Source organism: Morus notabilis, unplaced genomic scaffold (genome assembly GCF_000414095.1).
Source record: "Morus notabilis unplaced genomic scaffold, ASM41409v2 Scaffold3430, whole genome shotgun sequence".
NCBI lineage: Eukaryota > Viridiplantae > Streptophyta > Magnoliopsida > Rosales > Moraceae > Morus > Morus notabilis.
Genome location: NW_010364504.1, coordinates 14296 through 27433, shown reverse-complemented (window position 1 = coordinate 27433; position 13138 = coordinate 14296). Strand labels below are relative to the sequence as shown.

The 13138-nt window shown below is 38.0% G+C and overlaps 2 protein-coding genes across 2 annotated transcripts; both read right to left on the bottom strand.

Annotated features, from left to right (window-relative positions):
- Window positions 1-1242: 1242 nt before the first annotated feature.
- On the bottom strand, window positions 1243-3633 carry LOC112093193. Its single transcript, XM_024171215.1, has 5 exons — window positions 3550-3633; window positions 2332-3087; window positions 2141-2236; window positions 1834-1971; window positions 1243-1464 (listed from the first exon to the last, which is right to left on the bottom strand). The coding sequence occupies exons 1-5, from the start codon at window positions 3631-3633 to the stop codon at window positions 1243-1245; spliced, it is 1296 nt and encodes a 431-aa protein (XP_024026983.1).
- A 2319-nt stretch (window positions 3634-5952) lies between these two features.
- Window positions 5953-11853, bottom strand: LOC21385092 (alpha-L-fucosidase 2). The gene is made up of 10 exons (XM_010106748.2): window positions 11554-11853; window positions 11270-11415; window positions 9792-10696; window positions 9215-9347; window positions 8830-8988; window positions 7463-7687; window positions 7266-7367; window positions 7004-7139; window positions 6670-6865; window positions 5953-6507 (listed from the first exon to the last, which is right to left on the bottom strand). Exons 1-10 carry the CDS (start codon window positions 11741-11743, stop codon window positions 6204-6206), a joined length of 2496 nt encoding a protein of 831 aa, XP_010105050.1. The 5' UTR covers window positions 11744-11853; the 3' UTR covers window positions 5953-6203.
- Between the last annotated feature and the right edge of the window lie 1285 nt (window positions 11854-13138).

Genomic DNA, 13138 nt, shown 5'->3' with positions numbered 1-13138 from the left:
CATGCCCATGCCCCCCGCGGGCGCGCGCCCTTGCCCCCGCGCGCGCGGGGGCCCGTGCCACCCTCTCAGCCCTCGCAACCCCTACCGTGTACTAGTGCCCCCCGATAAAACCCAATTTTACAATGAAACACGTGTTTTGCCATCTTCGGGACTAGTTCGAAGTTTTCCAAAAAAAAAAACGTACATTATTGTGTAAAAATTTGAGCAGCATGTCCCCATAAATATAAGCTTCCCCAGAGCCAAAATAACCTGTTGAATATGATAATTATAAATGCATTGCAATGCTAATAATAAAAATATTACAACACCAATAATGTTGTGTATACATTTTACAACAAGCAAAACAACAAACATTTCATATACTAGTACTCACGGGCCTCTTCAGCTTGTACTCGCTCCAAATTCCAACCGCAAGTTGCAACTGGTAAGCTTCTACTTGTTCTTCAGCGAGGTCTTCTAACGGGATTCTGCGGACAAGATATTCAATAAATTTGTATGTGAAAAGTCCGCAGTCACCTGATCTAAGGTTGTGGACCAACCACTTAGGATGAACGATTGGCCATGCACAGTGATTGGCTCCACGTGTCTTTGCATCTGTTGATCTCTGTACATTATAACAGCTGAGTCATACACCTTTATGTTGAATTCAGATAAATCAACATAAAGCGCAACCCAATGCTTCCTCTCAATGTTAAGAGGCATAGTGAAGCCCTGCACGCCATCCCATTTATGGCCAATTATGCGCTTTTTTTCACAGACATATTCATCTAGGTCGTTGTCAAATGTATATGTTGCCAATTTCTTTTTGTTGGTGATGAATCGTGCTCTCAACTTTTGGCAAAATACATCATCTAGGACGACAATATTGTTATTAAACTGCCCTTCGGGTGCCATTGACCTTCTAATTGATAGAAGACCCCATGCCTCGTCAATTTACTGTAAGTCATAACAAATAACTTAAGTATAATGATAATGATATAAAAAATAAGACTATAAATTTAGAAAATATGTTGTGTGATTACTTACGTCATTGAACAGCCATTCACCTGGCTTCAAGATGATCCGGAAGAAGTCCTTCTTCCAATCTCCAAAACCGCACTCAATCAGCTCAGAGTCTGTACTAGAATCAGCGAACCACTTGTTGAAGGCCTCGACAGCATCATTAAAGGTCCACATCTTCTTCCTCACGTTTCGCAGGGGATCTGTGTAAGGCGACTCAAAATACTTCCTGGGCCTTTTAAGTCACTTTTCATTCTTCGATTCAGACTCTGGCTCTGAATGAACCTGTTGCTCAAGTTGATCCTCAGGCTCTGGCTGAACCTGTGGCTCATGTTGTTCCTCAGGCTCAGGCTGAACCTGAAGCTCAAGTTCTGCCTCAGGCTCAAGCTGAACCTGTGGCTCAAGTTCTGCCTCAGGCTCTGGCTGAACCTGTAGCTCAAGTTCTCCCTCAGGCACTGGCTTTGGCTATAATTGTTGTTTCGCTAGACATGCTATATTGTCCTTAATTTTTCTAACAGATTGGTCTAGCGAGTCTAGCCTCTTGTTGATGGCTTCAAAATGTCTACTATTGTACTCTACCATCCTGTGATAGAGTATGTCAACTATGTAATCAATAGACATATCATCCTGCGGACGAGATTGTTGTTGTTGTTGTTGTTGCTCATGTTGTTGTTGTTGTTGTTGTTGTTGTTGTTGTTGTTGTTGTTGCTGTTCTTGTTGTTGTTGTTATTGTTGTTGTTGTTGTTGTTGTTGTTGGGAAAGTTGCTGTTGTTGTTAGGGAAGTAGTTGGAGATGAGCCAATTATTTGGGAGGCTTTGGTTGCTGGACATGGACCATTCTTGCACTAGAGTCCAAAAATGATGCAAGCTGGTCAATCTCAGGATCTTCTTGGTCGGCATAAGACAGATACAACCTCATGCACATACTATTCATTTCCTCCTCAGTGGGATAAAGAATTGGTACGGCCATTCCCTGTATATTAAAAGAACATACATTCAATGATTATTTAGGTGGAAACATATTGTAAAAAAAATAAATATGCCTATTTTGTAAAATTTACACCTATAAAAACATTGTATTTAAACCCTTACCTCGCCATTTTGCATGAGGTCGTCTATCTGTCTAACCTCGACCAATGAACCCGGCGTGCCTCCCATTTGAGGATTCTGGGAAGACGTCCATCAACCATCTTTGCAAACGTAGCGCCGATGGTTGGAAATGTTTCGAATGCCCAAACCTGCGTTAAATCAATTTTTTTAAGTCTAGTAAACCAATTATGGTATTATTTACTATAAGGCCATGAAAAATTATGCATATAACTGTATGACATACTTGGAAGGCCCAAGGAAACCCGCATATTGAGTAGGTTTTCTTGATGCTCTTATTACGTCCTTTCCGAACCCATTTCTGGAATTTCTCTTTCAAGTTCTTCCTCAAAGCCCGCAGAGTGCATTCAAAAGACACCCTGCCCCACGGATAGCTGTTGAAGAATTCTAAATCGTCAACGTAAGACAGCCAATCCAGTGGGGCGGTCTTCTTCTCGTCCCCAGATAATAATACTTGTGCTAAAAAATAAATGATAGCGATCTTTGCTTTATCGCTACCTTTTATCTTCTTCCCCGTGAGCAATTTTTTTAAATCAGCAACAAGTACTACGTGGGACTTAAAATGCTCCAACAATCTTATATTCTTCGAAGCTTTCAAGACCACATCCAGCTCTGGAGTTTCCCCGCAGTTTAATCCAGTAATTAATGCAAATTCTCTCATTCCAAACCTAGTTGTGGTTCCATTAACCATGAACCACAACTCATGACTCTTTTTTATTTTTATTTGCCTCAAAAGCAGATAGTGTGTCAACACTCCAAAATAGATCATATTTTCAGACATCGAAATAAAATGTCCGAAGGCAAATTCCTTGAAAATCGGCATTTCCGTTTCAGGGTCTAGATTCTGCCTTATTACCTCAAAAGCCTCGATCTTTGACTTCATAGTGACTTTCACTGGGAAATACTCCCGCATAGGATCCATGATCATCTTTAGATGTCCAATCCTAGGAAGTTCACCTGTGTTGTACTTTGGGAGGTCATACTAAAAAAAAAAAGAAAAAACACATCGGTCAGAACCGACCAAAACGACAGAACCGACTAGAATAGACCAAGAAACTAAACAAGAACCAACTGAACCGACCATGACCCGACCGAACCGACCCAAAAAATTGACAGGAACCAACCAAACAAACAGAACCGACCAAAACTGAACATAATCGACCAAAACTGACCAAAAACGACCTGAACCAACCAAGAACCGACCACCAACCGACCAAGAACCGACTTCACCTAGAACCGACCAAAATCGACCAGAACCGACCCAACTCGACAAGACCCGACTAAGAACTGACCACCAGAAACGACTTAAAACCGACCTAGAACCGACTACGAACAGACCAGAACCAAAATCGACTAAGAACCGACTATGAACAGACCAATGTTGCTTATATTAAGTTTTTGTTCTTGCAAAAATATATAAGAAAAGGTAAAACAAGAATATTACCTCAGCAGATTTCGTTGCCTCGTTGACAAGTGTTTGGAAAATGGCCGTTTTAGTTGAGGAAGAAGAGCTGTTTTGTGATGTCATTTCAGTCTAAAAGCCGCCGGTTTTTAGTCAGATTTTGGTGAGCAGGTGGTCAGTTTTTGTGGTCGGGAATTTGGTGAGTGGTCGGGGTCAGTTTTTGGTCGGTTTTAGTGGGAAGGGAGGTCGGTTTTTGGTGAACGGTCGGTGTTTGGTGAGGAGTGATCGGTCGGCCGACGAGAGAAATTGGAGAGAGTGGATTGACCGGTAAGAGAACTTCGGCGAGAGAGAGAAACAGGTGAGAGGAAAGCCGGCGGTCGGTGATGGTCAGTTGTGAGGTTGGTGACTGATTGGAGAGAAAAGCCGGTGGTCGGTGAGAGGTGATCGGAGAGAAAAACCGGCAGTCGGTCGTGAGAGAGCTCAGTCGGGTGGAGAGAGGGTCGAGCGGTCGGTTTTATGAGGAGAGAGTTTTTGAAAATGACCCATACACTTAGACTAATATGACCCATTTTTTGCCACGTAAGATACACGTCATGATTTTTTTGTTATAAAAAAAAAAAAACTTGTCTATTTCCTCAAATTATGTTTTGTTCTTGTCTCTTTTATCAAATTTTCTAAAAAAAAAAGGACTTTTTTTTTTGTCTAGGAAACCTATGAGACGCTGATATCTCAGCCCTCCTTCGAGTGTAAGTTTCGCTTGTTGTGAAGATGGTTGGGAGATGGAAGAACAAATTCTCTATTACCCCAGCTGAAGAAGACGTCATTGGCGTTTCGAGCGAGCTAATGGTGAAGGGACAAGACGACGTGAAGTACGGCTTATTGGGACGGTTTTTCACCTGTAAACCTTTCAACAAACGAATTTTCGAGTCATTGATGACAAGTTTGTGGAACGTGGAGAATCGACTGATCATAAGGGAGGTTTCAAAAGGCGTTTTTCTTTTCTCCTTTAAAGAAAAGGATGATTGCGACAGAGTGCTCGAGACCGAACCGTGGATTTTCGATCGCGCGATATTGGTCCTCAAAGTCTACGATCCTTCAAAAATGGGAAATGCGTGGGAAAGTTCATGAGGGTTCTGGTTTCATCGGACATTACGAAGCCTCTTCGTCGTGTGGCGAAGGTGAGGCTTGGTGATCATGGTCCGATTGTTTGGGCAGATTTACGGTACGAGAAGCTTCCGGATTTCTGTTTCGGATGCGGACGCCTGGGACACTCCGTAAAAGAGTGCACTACTGAAGGCGTTGATAAGATTGCGAGATTGGAGGATTTGGGCTCGGTAAATGGCTCCGTGCGTTGACTCTTGAGCGTCCTTTCCTCAAACAAGAACGCCGGCGTGGCCGGATGATCTAGGAGAATTTAGTTATAATAATCCTTTGTTTTAGTTTATCAACTTAGCTTTGATTTTGTTTGATTTGAATATTGAGATATTGAATATAGAGTTGAGTTTTTCTCTCTAATTCGGGGGTTCTCCCATCTTCTTATGAATTTGGAGTGATCTATCCCATTTCGCTCCATCACCGGAATTTTTCAGGGGAGATCGCAAGGTCTGGAAACAGATGGCAGAGGCTGGCGACGGAAAGAATCCCTAAAGATTAGCGTGATTTGGGGGAGGAAATTTTGGCGGATTTGAATTTGATTTCCTAATTCCGTGGAAGGTAAGTTAGCCCTCTTTTCTTGTGACTTTAAATGTTAAATCCCTTATAATTGGGCAGCTGTCCTTTCCGAATAGGGAGAAGGTCAAAGATTCTAATGTGCACGTGTGGGAAAAACAACTATGCAATAGAAATCTTGTGTACTCAAAACAACATGGCGTCTAATCTAACCATCAAACTTTTTGCTGCGCTTTAGTAAGAAAACTACACATTCTTTTCATTTCCAATAAAGGAACACGACATTCTTTGCAATTACCTATGAAGTTTTGATTACACTATGAAGTTTTACCGGGCAATAACTCAAACGGTAATGTTGTTTCATTTTTTTAATTTCGTTCCATGTTGATTACGTACAAAAGAAAGGTTTTGTGAGTTAAAATGCTCTTTTAAAGTAAAAAATAAAACGACATATTGTGTGTGAACTGAATTTTGTTGTGGTCTCTCGTCTTTTTGTTCTATATTTCCGTGTCGTCTCTCACGTCTTTGTCGTTTATGGAACATGTCCAGCATATATTCAAACGACATGTTTTGTTTTTACAAGTCTAATGTTGTGTGTGCCTATAAATCGCCACTAGTTTAAAACAATTTGCCGTCTTTCATCAGAGAAGAGACTATTGCAAGTAGGGAAAATGACGTGACCTTCACCATTATATCGTATTATTCAAAAACGACATTATGTTCAATGTCAAGCAGTTGGATTTTTCTCTATAGAAAAAGACCACAGTTGATGCCACATATAAGCTTGTCATTTCTCATTAATTTTCATTCGTACTTTTCTTCTTTTTCCCTATAATTAGAGTCATTGGTACTGGTGAAAAATACATGAAGCTATGGTTCTGTGATGGGCTGAAATTACAAAAAATTACAAACTCCAAGAGGCTAACAAAAAATTAAGATGAATCTGTTTACATAATTATTGAGAAAATACATAACTGATTGCCTCTCGAATTCATCTTCCATCACAATCTTTTAAGCAAAAACAGCTATTAAAGAGAACAAGTGTGGAAGCATTCTAGATCTCTATTGAAAGTGCATATTTTGCCAAATTGTACAGTTGCCGTTGCTGTAGTTCCTCTATAATGCAATGTTCTTACAGAACTGTGGTCCGTTGACCAGAGACTGACTTCTTGAAGATCTCCTTCTTTCCATGTTATGTTAACAGTTATCCCACCACGAGCCTTTAACCCTTTCACAAAACCATTCGCCCACTTAGTGGTCGGAAGAGCAGGAAGTAAGTAGACATCAGTTGTGGTGCTTTGTAATAACATTTCTGCTATTGCTGCAACAAAGCTGACAAAAAAAAATGTTGAATTTTCATACATAGTTTTCATTGTTGATTATGTGACAGATTATGTTGCTCTACAGATAATACAGTACTAGGGTGCAGCTGAGACCAGAAATTTTGCGGTCGAAAAGGAAAGTACACACATACAAACAAACCATACTGCTTACCCAAAGTTGGCATCAATCTGGAAAGGAGGATGTGCAGCAAATAAGTTGCTGTATAGTCCTCCTTTAAAATCCCTCTTTTGTTCAGGATCAACTAAGTTGATCAAACGCTTGATCATGCCATATGCATGCTCGCTATTATGCAGGCGTGCCCACAAAGCAATTTTCCATGAGGTTGACCATCCTGGACCCTCCTCCCCTGTTTTTGGCAGTGAAAAGAAAATGGAAGTACAAATATGTTTCTCAGTTAGCAATAACACATCTTCATTTGGAGAGGCTACAATAGCATAACCCAAACGAAAACAGAAAACTGAAGCTAGTTAGTTAATAGACCAACCTCGTTTGTAAAGTGAAAACTCTGCTGCTTTACAGAGGTCTGGGGTTTTCTCAAGAGTTATTGTGTGCCCAGGAAATAGTCCAAACAGATGGGAAAGATGCCGATGATGCACCTCTGGGTCCTCAAACTCTTCTGCCTGGCTTAACAAAGATTGTATTGCTTAGCGTGTACAGAGTCTAAGTACATGAACCAAAGTTATTTTAAACACAAGAACACACCTTTTGCGACGAACTGAGACTAACAGAAAGGGCTATTAGCTTACCCATTCCATGATAGATCCATCCCTGGAAATTTTTATTGGATAAAGTCTTGGTTGAGCCCTTTTCACCTTTTCAATAAGGTCGTCCTCATTTTTGCTGAGAATCTATCTCAAATATTTATTAGCAGATATATACACAAGAAGAACTTTGGATATCATAGAATAGAAATGTTTTGGGAGGTCTAGACAAAGAGATTCACCTCAGCAGCAGAAACAAGTGCAGAGAAAACCTCATTTATGATTGCCATATCCATGGTTGAGGAGTAGCTTACACAAGCAAGCTTACCATCTGGAGTAATAAAGTTATGCTCTGGAGAAGTTGATGGATTGGTTTCCAGATATCCTCCAGGGCCTTCAATTAACCAATCGAGCAGATATCTTACACATCCTTCCAACAGAGGGTATGCCTTATTTTTCAGAAAATCCTAATTTGCAGAAGAGAGTTGCAGCGGGTCAGCGAAGTTGAGTTTTGAGTTAGATAGTGAACTAAGTTGTTGCAAAAGAAATGGTCTCCAGCACAATTTAAGGAAAAGGTTAAATCTTATAAAACAATATATTCTGTGAGTAATTCCAAGGAAAAAAGCATTTCACCTTTACTTCCAAGTTCCAACAAGATCAGTCAAAAGACCAGAAACTAATAGAAAATCAACCTGCAGAAGCTGAAAGTGCACGGTTCCTTATACTGTATGATCGATTCAAGCAAACAGGATAAATTTTTCACATTTTTCACACAAAGACTCATTAAGTCCATATTCTAAGCCTAGAATACTGGCCTCAACCAAGGAAAAAAAAAAAAAAAGAAAAAAAAAAAGCTCCACCAACATATTTGTTGGATTTTCTTGACATATCTTTGCCTAAGTGTCCAAGAAGATCTCTAAAACCTTTTGAAAACTTAACCAAAGTCTATGCTTGTAACTTTAAGAGTCCGCTAATTTGAGTCCAGTAATATCCGGCCTTTTGAACTACTAGTTTAGTTGAGAAAAATAGAATTTAGTTTATTTTATGACATTGTTTCTTTTAAGAATTTTCTATTAATATTAATGATTGTTATTAGCCAAGGTTAAGAGGTTCGGATGTAGAAACAATCATCAATATTAATAGAAAAATCTTAAAAGAAACAATGTCATAAAATAAACCAAATTCTATTTTTCCCAACTAAGCTAGTAGCTTAAAATGCCGGATATTACAAGTCCTTGTTAACTTCTCCAGAGTTAAAAAAAAAAAAAAAAAGAATAGAGCATTAACATCCATCAAATCATCTATTTTAAATAAGTTTGGCCAAGTATAACCTTGCTCTTCAGTCATAAAATAAACCAAATTCTATTTTTCCCAACTAAGCTAGTAGCTTAAAATGCCGGATATTACAAGTCCTTGTTAACTTCTCCAGAGTTAAAAAAAAAAAAAAAAGAATAGAGCATTAACATCCATCAAATCATCTATTTTAAATAAGTTTGGCCAAGTATAACCTTGCTCTTCAAAAAAAAAAAAGGAAGAAGAAGAACAACAAAACATATTCATGACAAAAAAAAAATGGTAGATATATTTAACATCGGAAACATAAACTTACTTTGTCTATTGTATAATTGTAGTGCTCCCATAGATGCATACAGAGCCATGCTCCTCCCATAGGCCATAGGGCCCACACAACATCACCTTGGTCTGCTGATGATTTTGCCCATATGTCAGACTTATGATGTACAACCCAACCACTTGCTTCATAGTTCACCTGTAAATGGAGAAGGTAAGACAGCAAAGAAACATAACTTGCGTGAGGAATACAGAAACCACAAGGGTCCAACGGGTAGATGAATATGACTAGTTTTAAGCCGTATGACTAAAAGTACTGCCCCCATGGCAACCAAGAAGAGCAATTGCCAAGCAAATTGTGCAGAGAGACCAAATTAGTTGATTCCAAAAAGCGCAAAAAATATAGGACTAAACATTATTCTTACTTCTGCAGTTTTACTTCCATTGATTGATAGAGAGGATATATAATCAAACAAAGGCTCCTGGCACTCGCTAAGGTTGCATGGAAGAGCAGGCCAGTAGTTCATCTCAAGATTAATGTTCATATGAGGAGCACCACTGAGCAATAAGGTAAAGTTGTCAGTGTTAATGAACTTGTAATGACCGTGATCTAAGTAGTCACAGGATAACAGAAATAAGTTTCCGAAAAATGTAACTTAGTAAGTTTACTAGCCTTCCTCCTTTCTTCCCAACTCTTATATGAGTTGTCTATGGAAAATCAAAATCTGAGAAGAAATTCAAAACTTTCAAGATAATTAAGTAAAAGGAGGAAAAGAATATAACAAAAACCTCTTTTAGAATATTTCCAATAAAAAAGCTTCACCTTTTTCGTTCTTTTTTTTCAAACAGTGGATACTTTGATGACCCAACATATAATTGAACCAAGTTCCTGAGAAACTTTTAATGATACTCGCTCAAGTTCTAAAACTCACTGGCAAACATTCCTTAAGCTAATATGATCCGGAAACGAAAATACTAAAAGAGAGAGAATGTTGAGCATACTCCCAAGCAGGCTCAACATCCTTGTTCCATATTCCCTGCAGGTTTGCGACCTGAGTTCCAGGCCGTGAACAAGAAATAAGTAAATATCGACCATACTGGAATAGAAGCTCAACAAGAGTAGGATCTTCATTAATTTGAAAAGATTGCACCCTCTCTGCAGTTGAAACCGAATCATCTTCACCTCCCTCATAATATAAATTACCCATCGGAGGGACAAAGTTCTTTGCCTCCAAATTCCCGCTCTCTGACAAGCTCTTGGAGCTTTTAGAAAGTTGAAGCGAGACACGACTGAAAAGATTCTGGTAGTCCTCTACATGATGTGCGAAAAGATCAGAGTACGATAACTTTCTTATTTTATCCAATGAACTGAGACACTCGGAAGTCGGGTCCCTCTTAGAATCAGAAGGCTTGGTGTATGGCCCATCAAATGAAGATGAAGCCACCAGAACCAAAACCGTCCAATCTGAACCTTCAACTCTCAACTTGTTGTCATCCAAAATTAGAATCTGGCCTCTACTGCCACTAATTTGCAATTCCAAAACTCCAGAAAACTTAATTCCCTCCGGATTCTCATTTGAATTCCCTTCAGGTGGAATCCTTTTACCAGGGCAAGTTCCTTCAATTATTATCTGGTTTTGACCATGTATGTATGATTCATACTGTAACTTGCTGCTCATAGACACAGTGAATGATAGAGATCCCGATTTGCTTCCATAAATCTTTGTCACAATTGCTTGGCAGGGATACGCGGCAAAATGTTCCCTTGTGAATTCTACATCATCTATAGAGTATTTTACTCTCACTGTTGCATTGTTTAGGTCCAGCTCTCTATGATATGTTTCTTCAGCGTATGCAAGATGAGAATCATCAAATTCTAGATTGATGTCACCCAAAAGCTGGTAAACCTTCACCACAGCAGAATATGGTTTAGAATATAACCCCGAGAAAAACTAGAAGCTGTCTTTGAGAAGAACTTACCAACATTAACATGTAAAACCCATTTTAACTACTACAAAATAGCAAAACTAAAAATCTATAAAGAAACAAATCAACATGACGAAAAAAAAATTCCAAAAAATAAATAGGAAGGCAAGCCTCATGAGGAGACGTAACAGTTCTATAAGAACACGAGATGTTATTATTGGAAGTCTAAACAATTTTTTATGTATACTTTAGTGACAACCAAAAAAACAAATCCTATATCCTATCCAAAAAGGGGAAAAAAAAAAACATTTATTAAAAATATTTATGTCTTAAAATTCTTTTAAAAAAAATATAATATCAAAACGGTAACTTGGAATTTTGATAAGATAGGGCTTTTACTTCTCTTCTATCACAAACAAGCCCCAAATCCTTGATTAAACTACCAAAATATTCCATCATTTTGAAATAACCAAACAATTCCAAAACTAAACGAATAATAACATAAAGAAATTCCAAATTGAGCACTAAAAGAAGATAGATTTCTCTTAACCAACCTCAGCAGGATTTCCAGTCAATTTGGCTGCGGCTTTAGTGGCTTCAGCGTAATCACCATGGTCGACAAGCTTCCTAACTTCTTTCAGCGCCTCTTGAGCTTTAGGGTTTGTGTAGTTCCCTGGCGTCCCAGTCCAGAGAGTGTCCTCTGCATACCGATTCGAACAAGTCAAAACCTAGAGAAAAACAAGTCACTCGTTTTCCAAGCAATTCCAGAATTTCAATCGTCTTTTCCTTTTTACCAAACAGATTTTTTGAGATCAAAATTTCGCGCGCTTTCCATTACCATTGAGCTGGATAATCTCGGAAGAGACGCCTCCCCAGACCATGGCGCCGAGGCGGCCATTGCCGATTGGAAGCGCGTCAGTCCAGTGTTTGGCGGGTTCCTTAAACGTCACTTTCAGAGGCCTGGAACTTCGATCGTCCATGTTCTTCTCTTCGGGATCTTGCACCAAAACCCATCCTTTGTCTCCCATAAATCAGAGGGAAATTCCAGTTTGAAAATGGAGTCAAAATAAGACGACCTGGGAAGAAGAAAAATCAAGGGGCAACAGAAAAGAGGGGAAAAAAGACAATTTTTTTTTTTTTTTTTTTGGAGCTGACCAATCAGCATCTATGTTGGACGTTGCTACTTACCCGCCACTTTTATTTTTTTTTATTTTTTATTTTTGGTGTTTACCCATTTTACCTTCTGTTTTGGCTTTATTCAAAAATGTATTTTATCTTATATTGTTTCATATTAAATTTTAGACACAAATTAATACTTTTCTCGATCAACCTTCGATTTTGACCTTAAAAATACCCTTACTCTACAGTGTTTTAAATACGTGAAAGTGATCCGGTGTTAGCTAGCAATGTATAAAAAAAAAAAAAAAAAAAAAAAAAAAAAAAAAAAAAAAGTGATCCAGTGCTCCCTTTGCAATTTAGAGATGAGATTACTCCACCTTGATTTAGAATCTTAGATAATAGATTTTATTGATTTTTTTAGTTTTCTACGTAGAGAAACAAATTGAAATGGCGAAAGAGATACCGAGTAGTAGTATTCCAATATTTTATTTATCTGTCCTAATCACAGGTATGCTGTCGTTTATGTGCTAAACACCATGTCGTTTATCGCTTAAAAAATTTGCCATCCTTGATCTTTAATTGCAAAAGGGGCAATGACAGAGAAGTCGAACATATATATTTCCTCCACCTGTGATCCTCCATAGTTTATGTTAATTTCCAATTCACCACAGAAGTCAGAAAGTGATCACTACCAGTAAAAGTTCAAAAAGTCATGCTCATATTATTCCTGTTGGACGTGTCACACTGGAGACAATAACAAAACACAAAACGTTGATCGAAAAAAGGATCTGTTGAACATTCCGACAAAATTGTAGGATAATAGTGTCCAAAGTAGAAATGAGGTCGAATTTTTCGAGTCAAAAAATACCATATTATTTTGTTTAAAAAAGGAAAATTTTAGTAAATAGAATATTTTAAAATTAAATTAGGTAAATAACGTATTTTAAAACTGTATTTACAACTAATAAAAAGAATTTTTTACGTAAATTTTCTTTTTACGACTGTTCAAAAAAAAATTTCACGTACATAAAGATTTTTTATCAATCATAAATAAAACATTTATACGATAAATTAATATTTACTTTAAATAATTTTAAAATCTACTATTTACTTAATTAATTTTTAAAAAAGTGATTTTTTCTACAATTTTCAGTTTTTAATGAAATAATCTGGTATTTTTTGACTGAGAACTCATTTCCACTTTGGACACCATTGTTCTACAATTTTGGGGGAATGGTCAACAGGTCATTTTTTCTATCAACGTTTTGTCTTTTGTAATTGTTTTAAGGGAGAATGAGGGAAAT

What these genes read in the sequence shown, in the direction of transcription:
- LOC112093193 (XM_024171215.1), bottom strand. Translation starts at nt 3,633, where the DNA reads ATGACATCACAAAACAGCTCTTCTTCCTCAACTAAAACGGCCATTTTC. An exon ending in TCAAATGGGAGGCACGCCGG is followed by an intron (nt 1,972 to 2,140) that starts GTTCATTGGTCG and finishes TTTAATATACAG; the next exon opens with GGAATGGCCGTACCAATTCT. An exon ending in TGGACTCTAGTGCAAGAATG is followed by an intron (nt 1,465 to 1,833) that starts GTCCATGTCCAG and finishes CAACAATTATAG; the next exon opens with CCAAAGCCAGTGCCTGAGGG.
- LOC21385092 (XM_010106748.2), bottom strand. Translation starts at nt 11,743, where the DNA reads ATGGGAGACAAAGGATGGGTTTTGGTGCAAGATCCCGAAGAGAAGAAC. An exon ending in ATGGAAGTAAAACTGCAGAA is followed by an intron (nt 8,989 to 9,214) that starts GTAAGAATAATG and finishes CTCCATTTACAG; the next exon opens with GTGAACTATGAAGCAAGTGG. An exon ending in GTTTTCACTTTACAAACGAG is followed by an intron (nt 6,866 to 7,003) that starts GTTGGTCTATTA and finishes TGCCAAAAACAG; the next exon opens with GGGAGGAGGGTCCAGGATGG.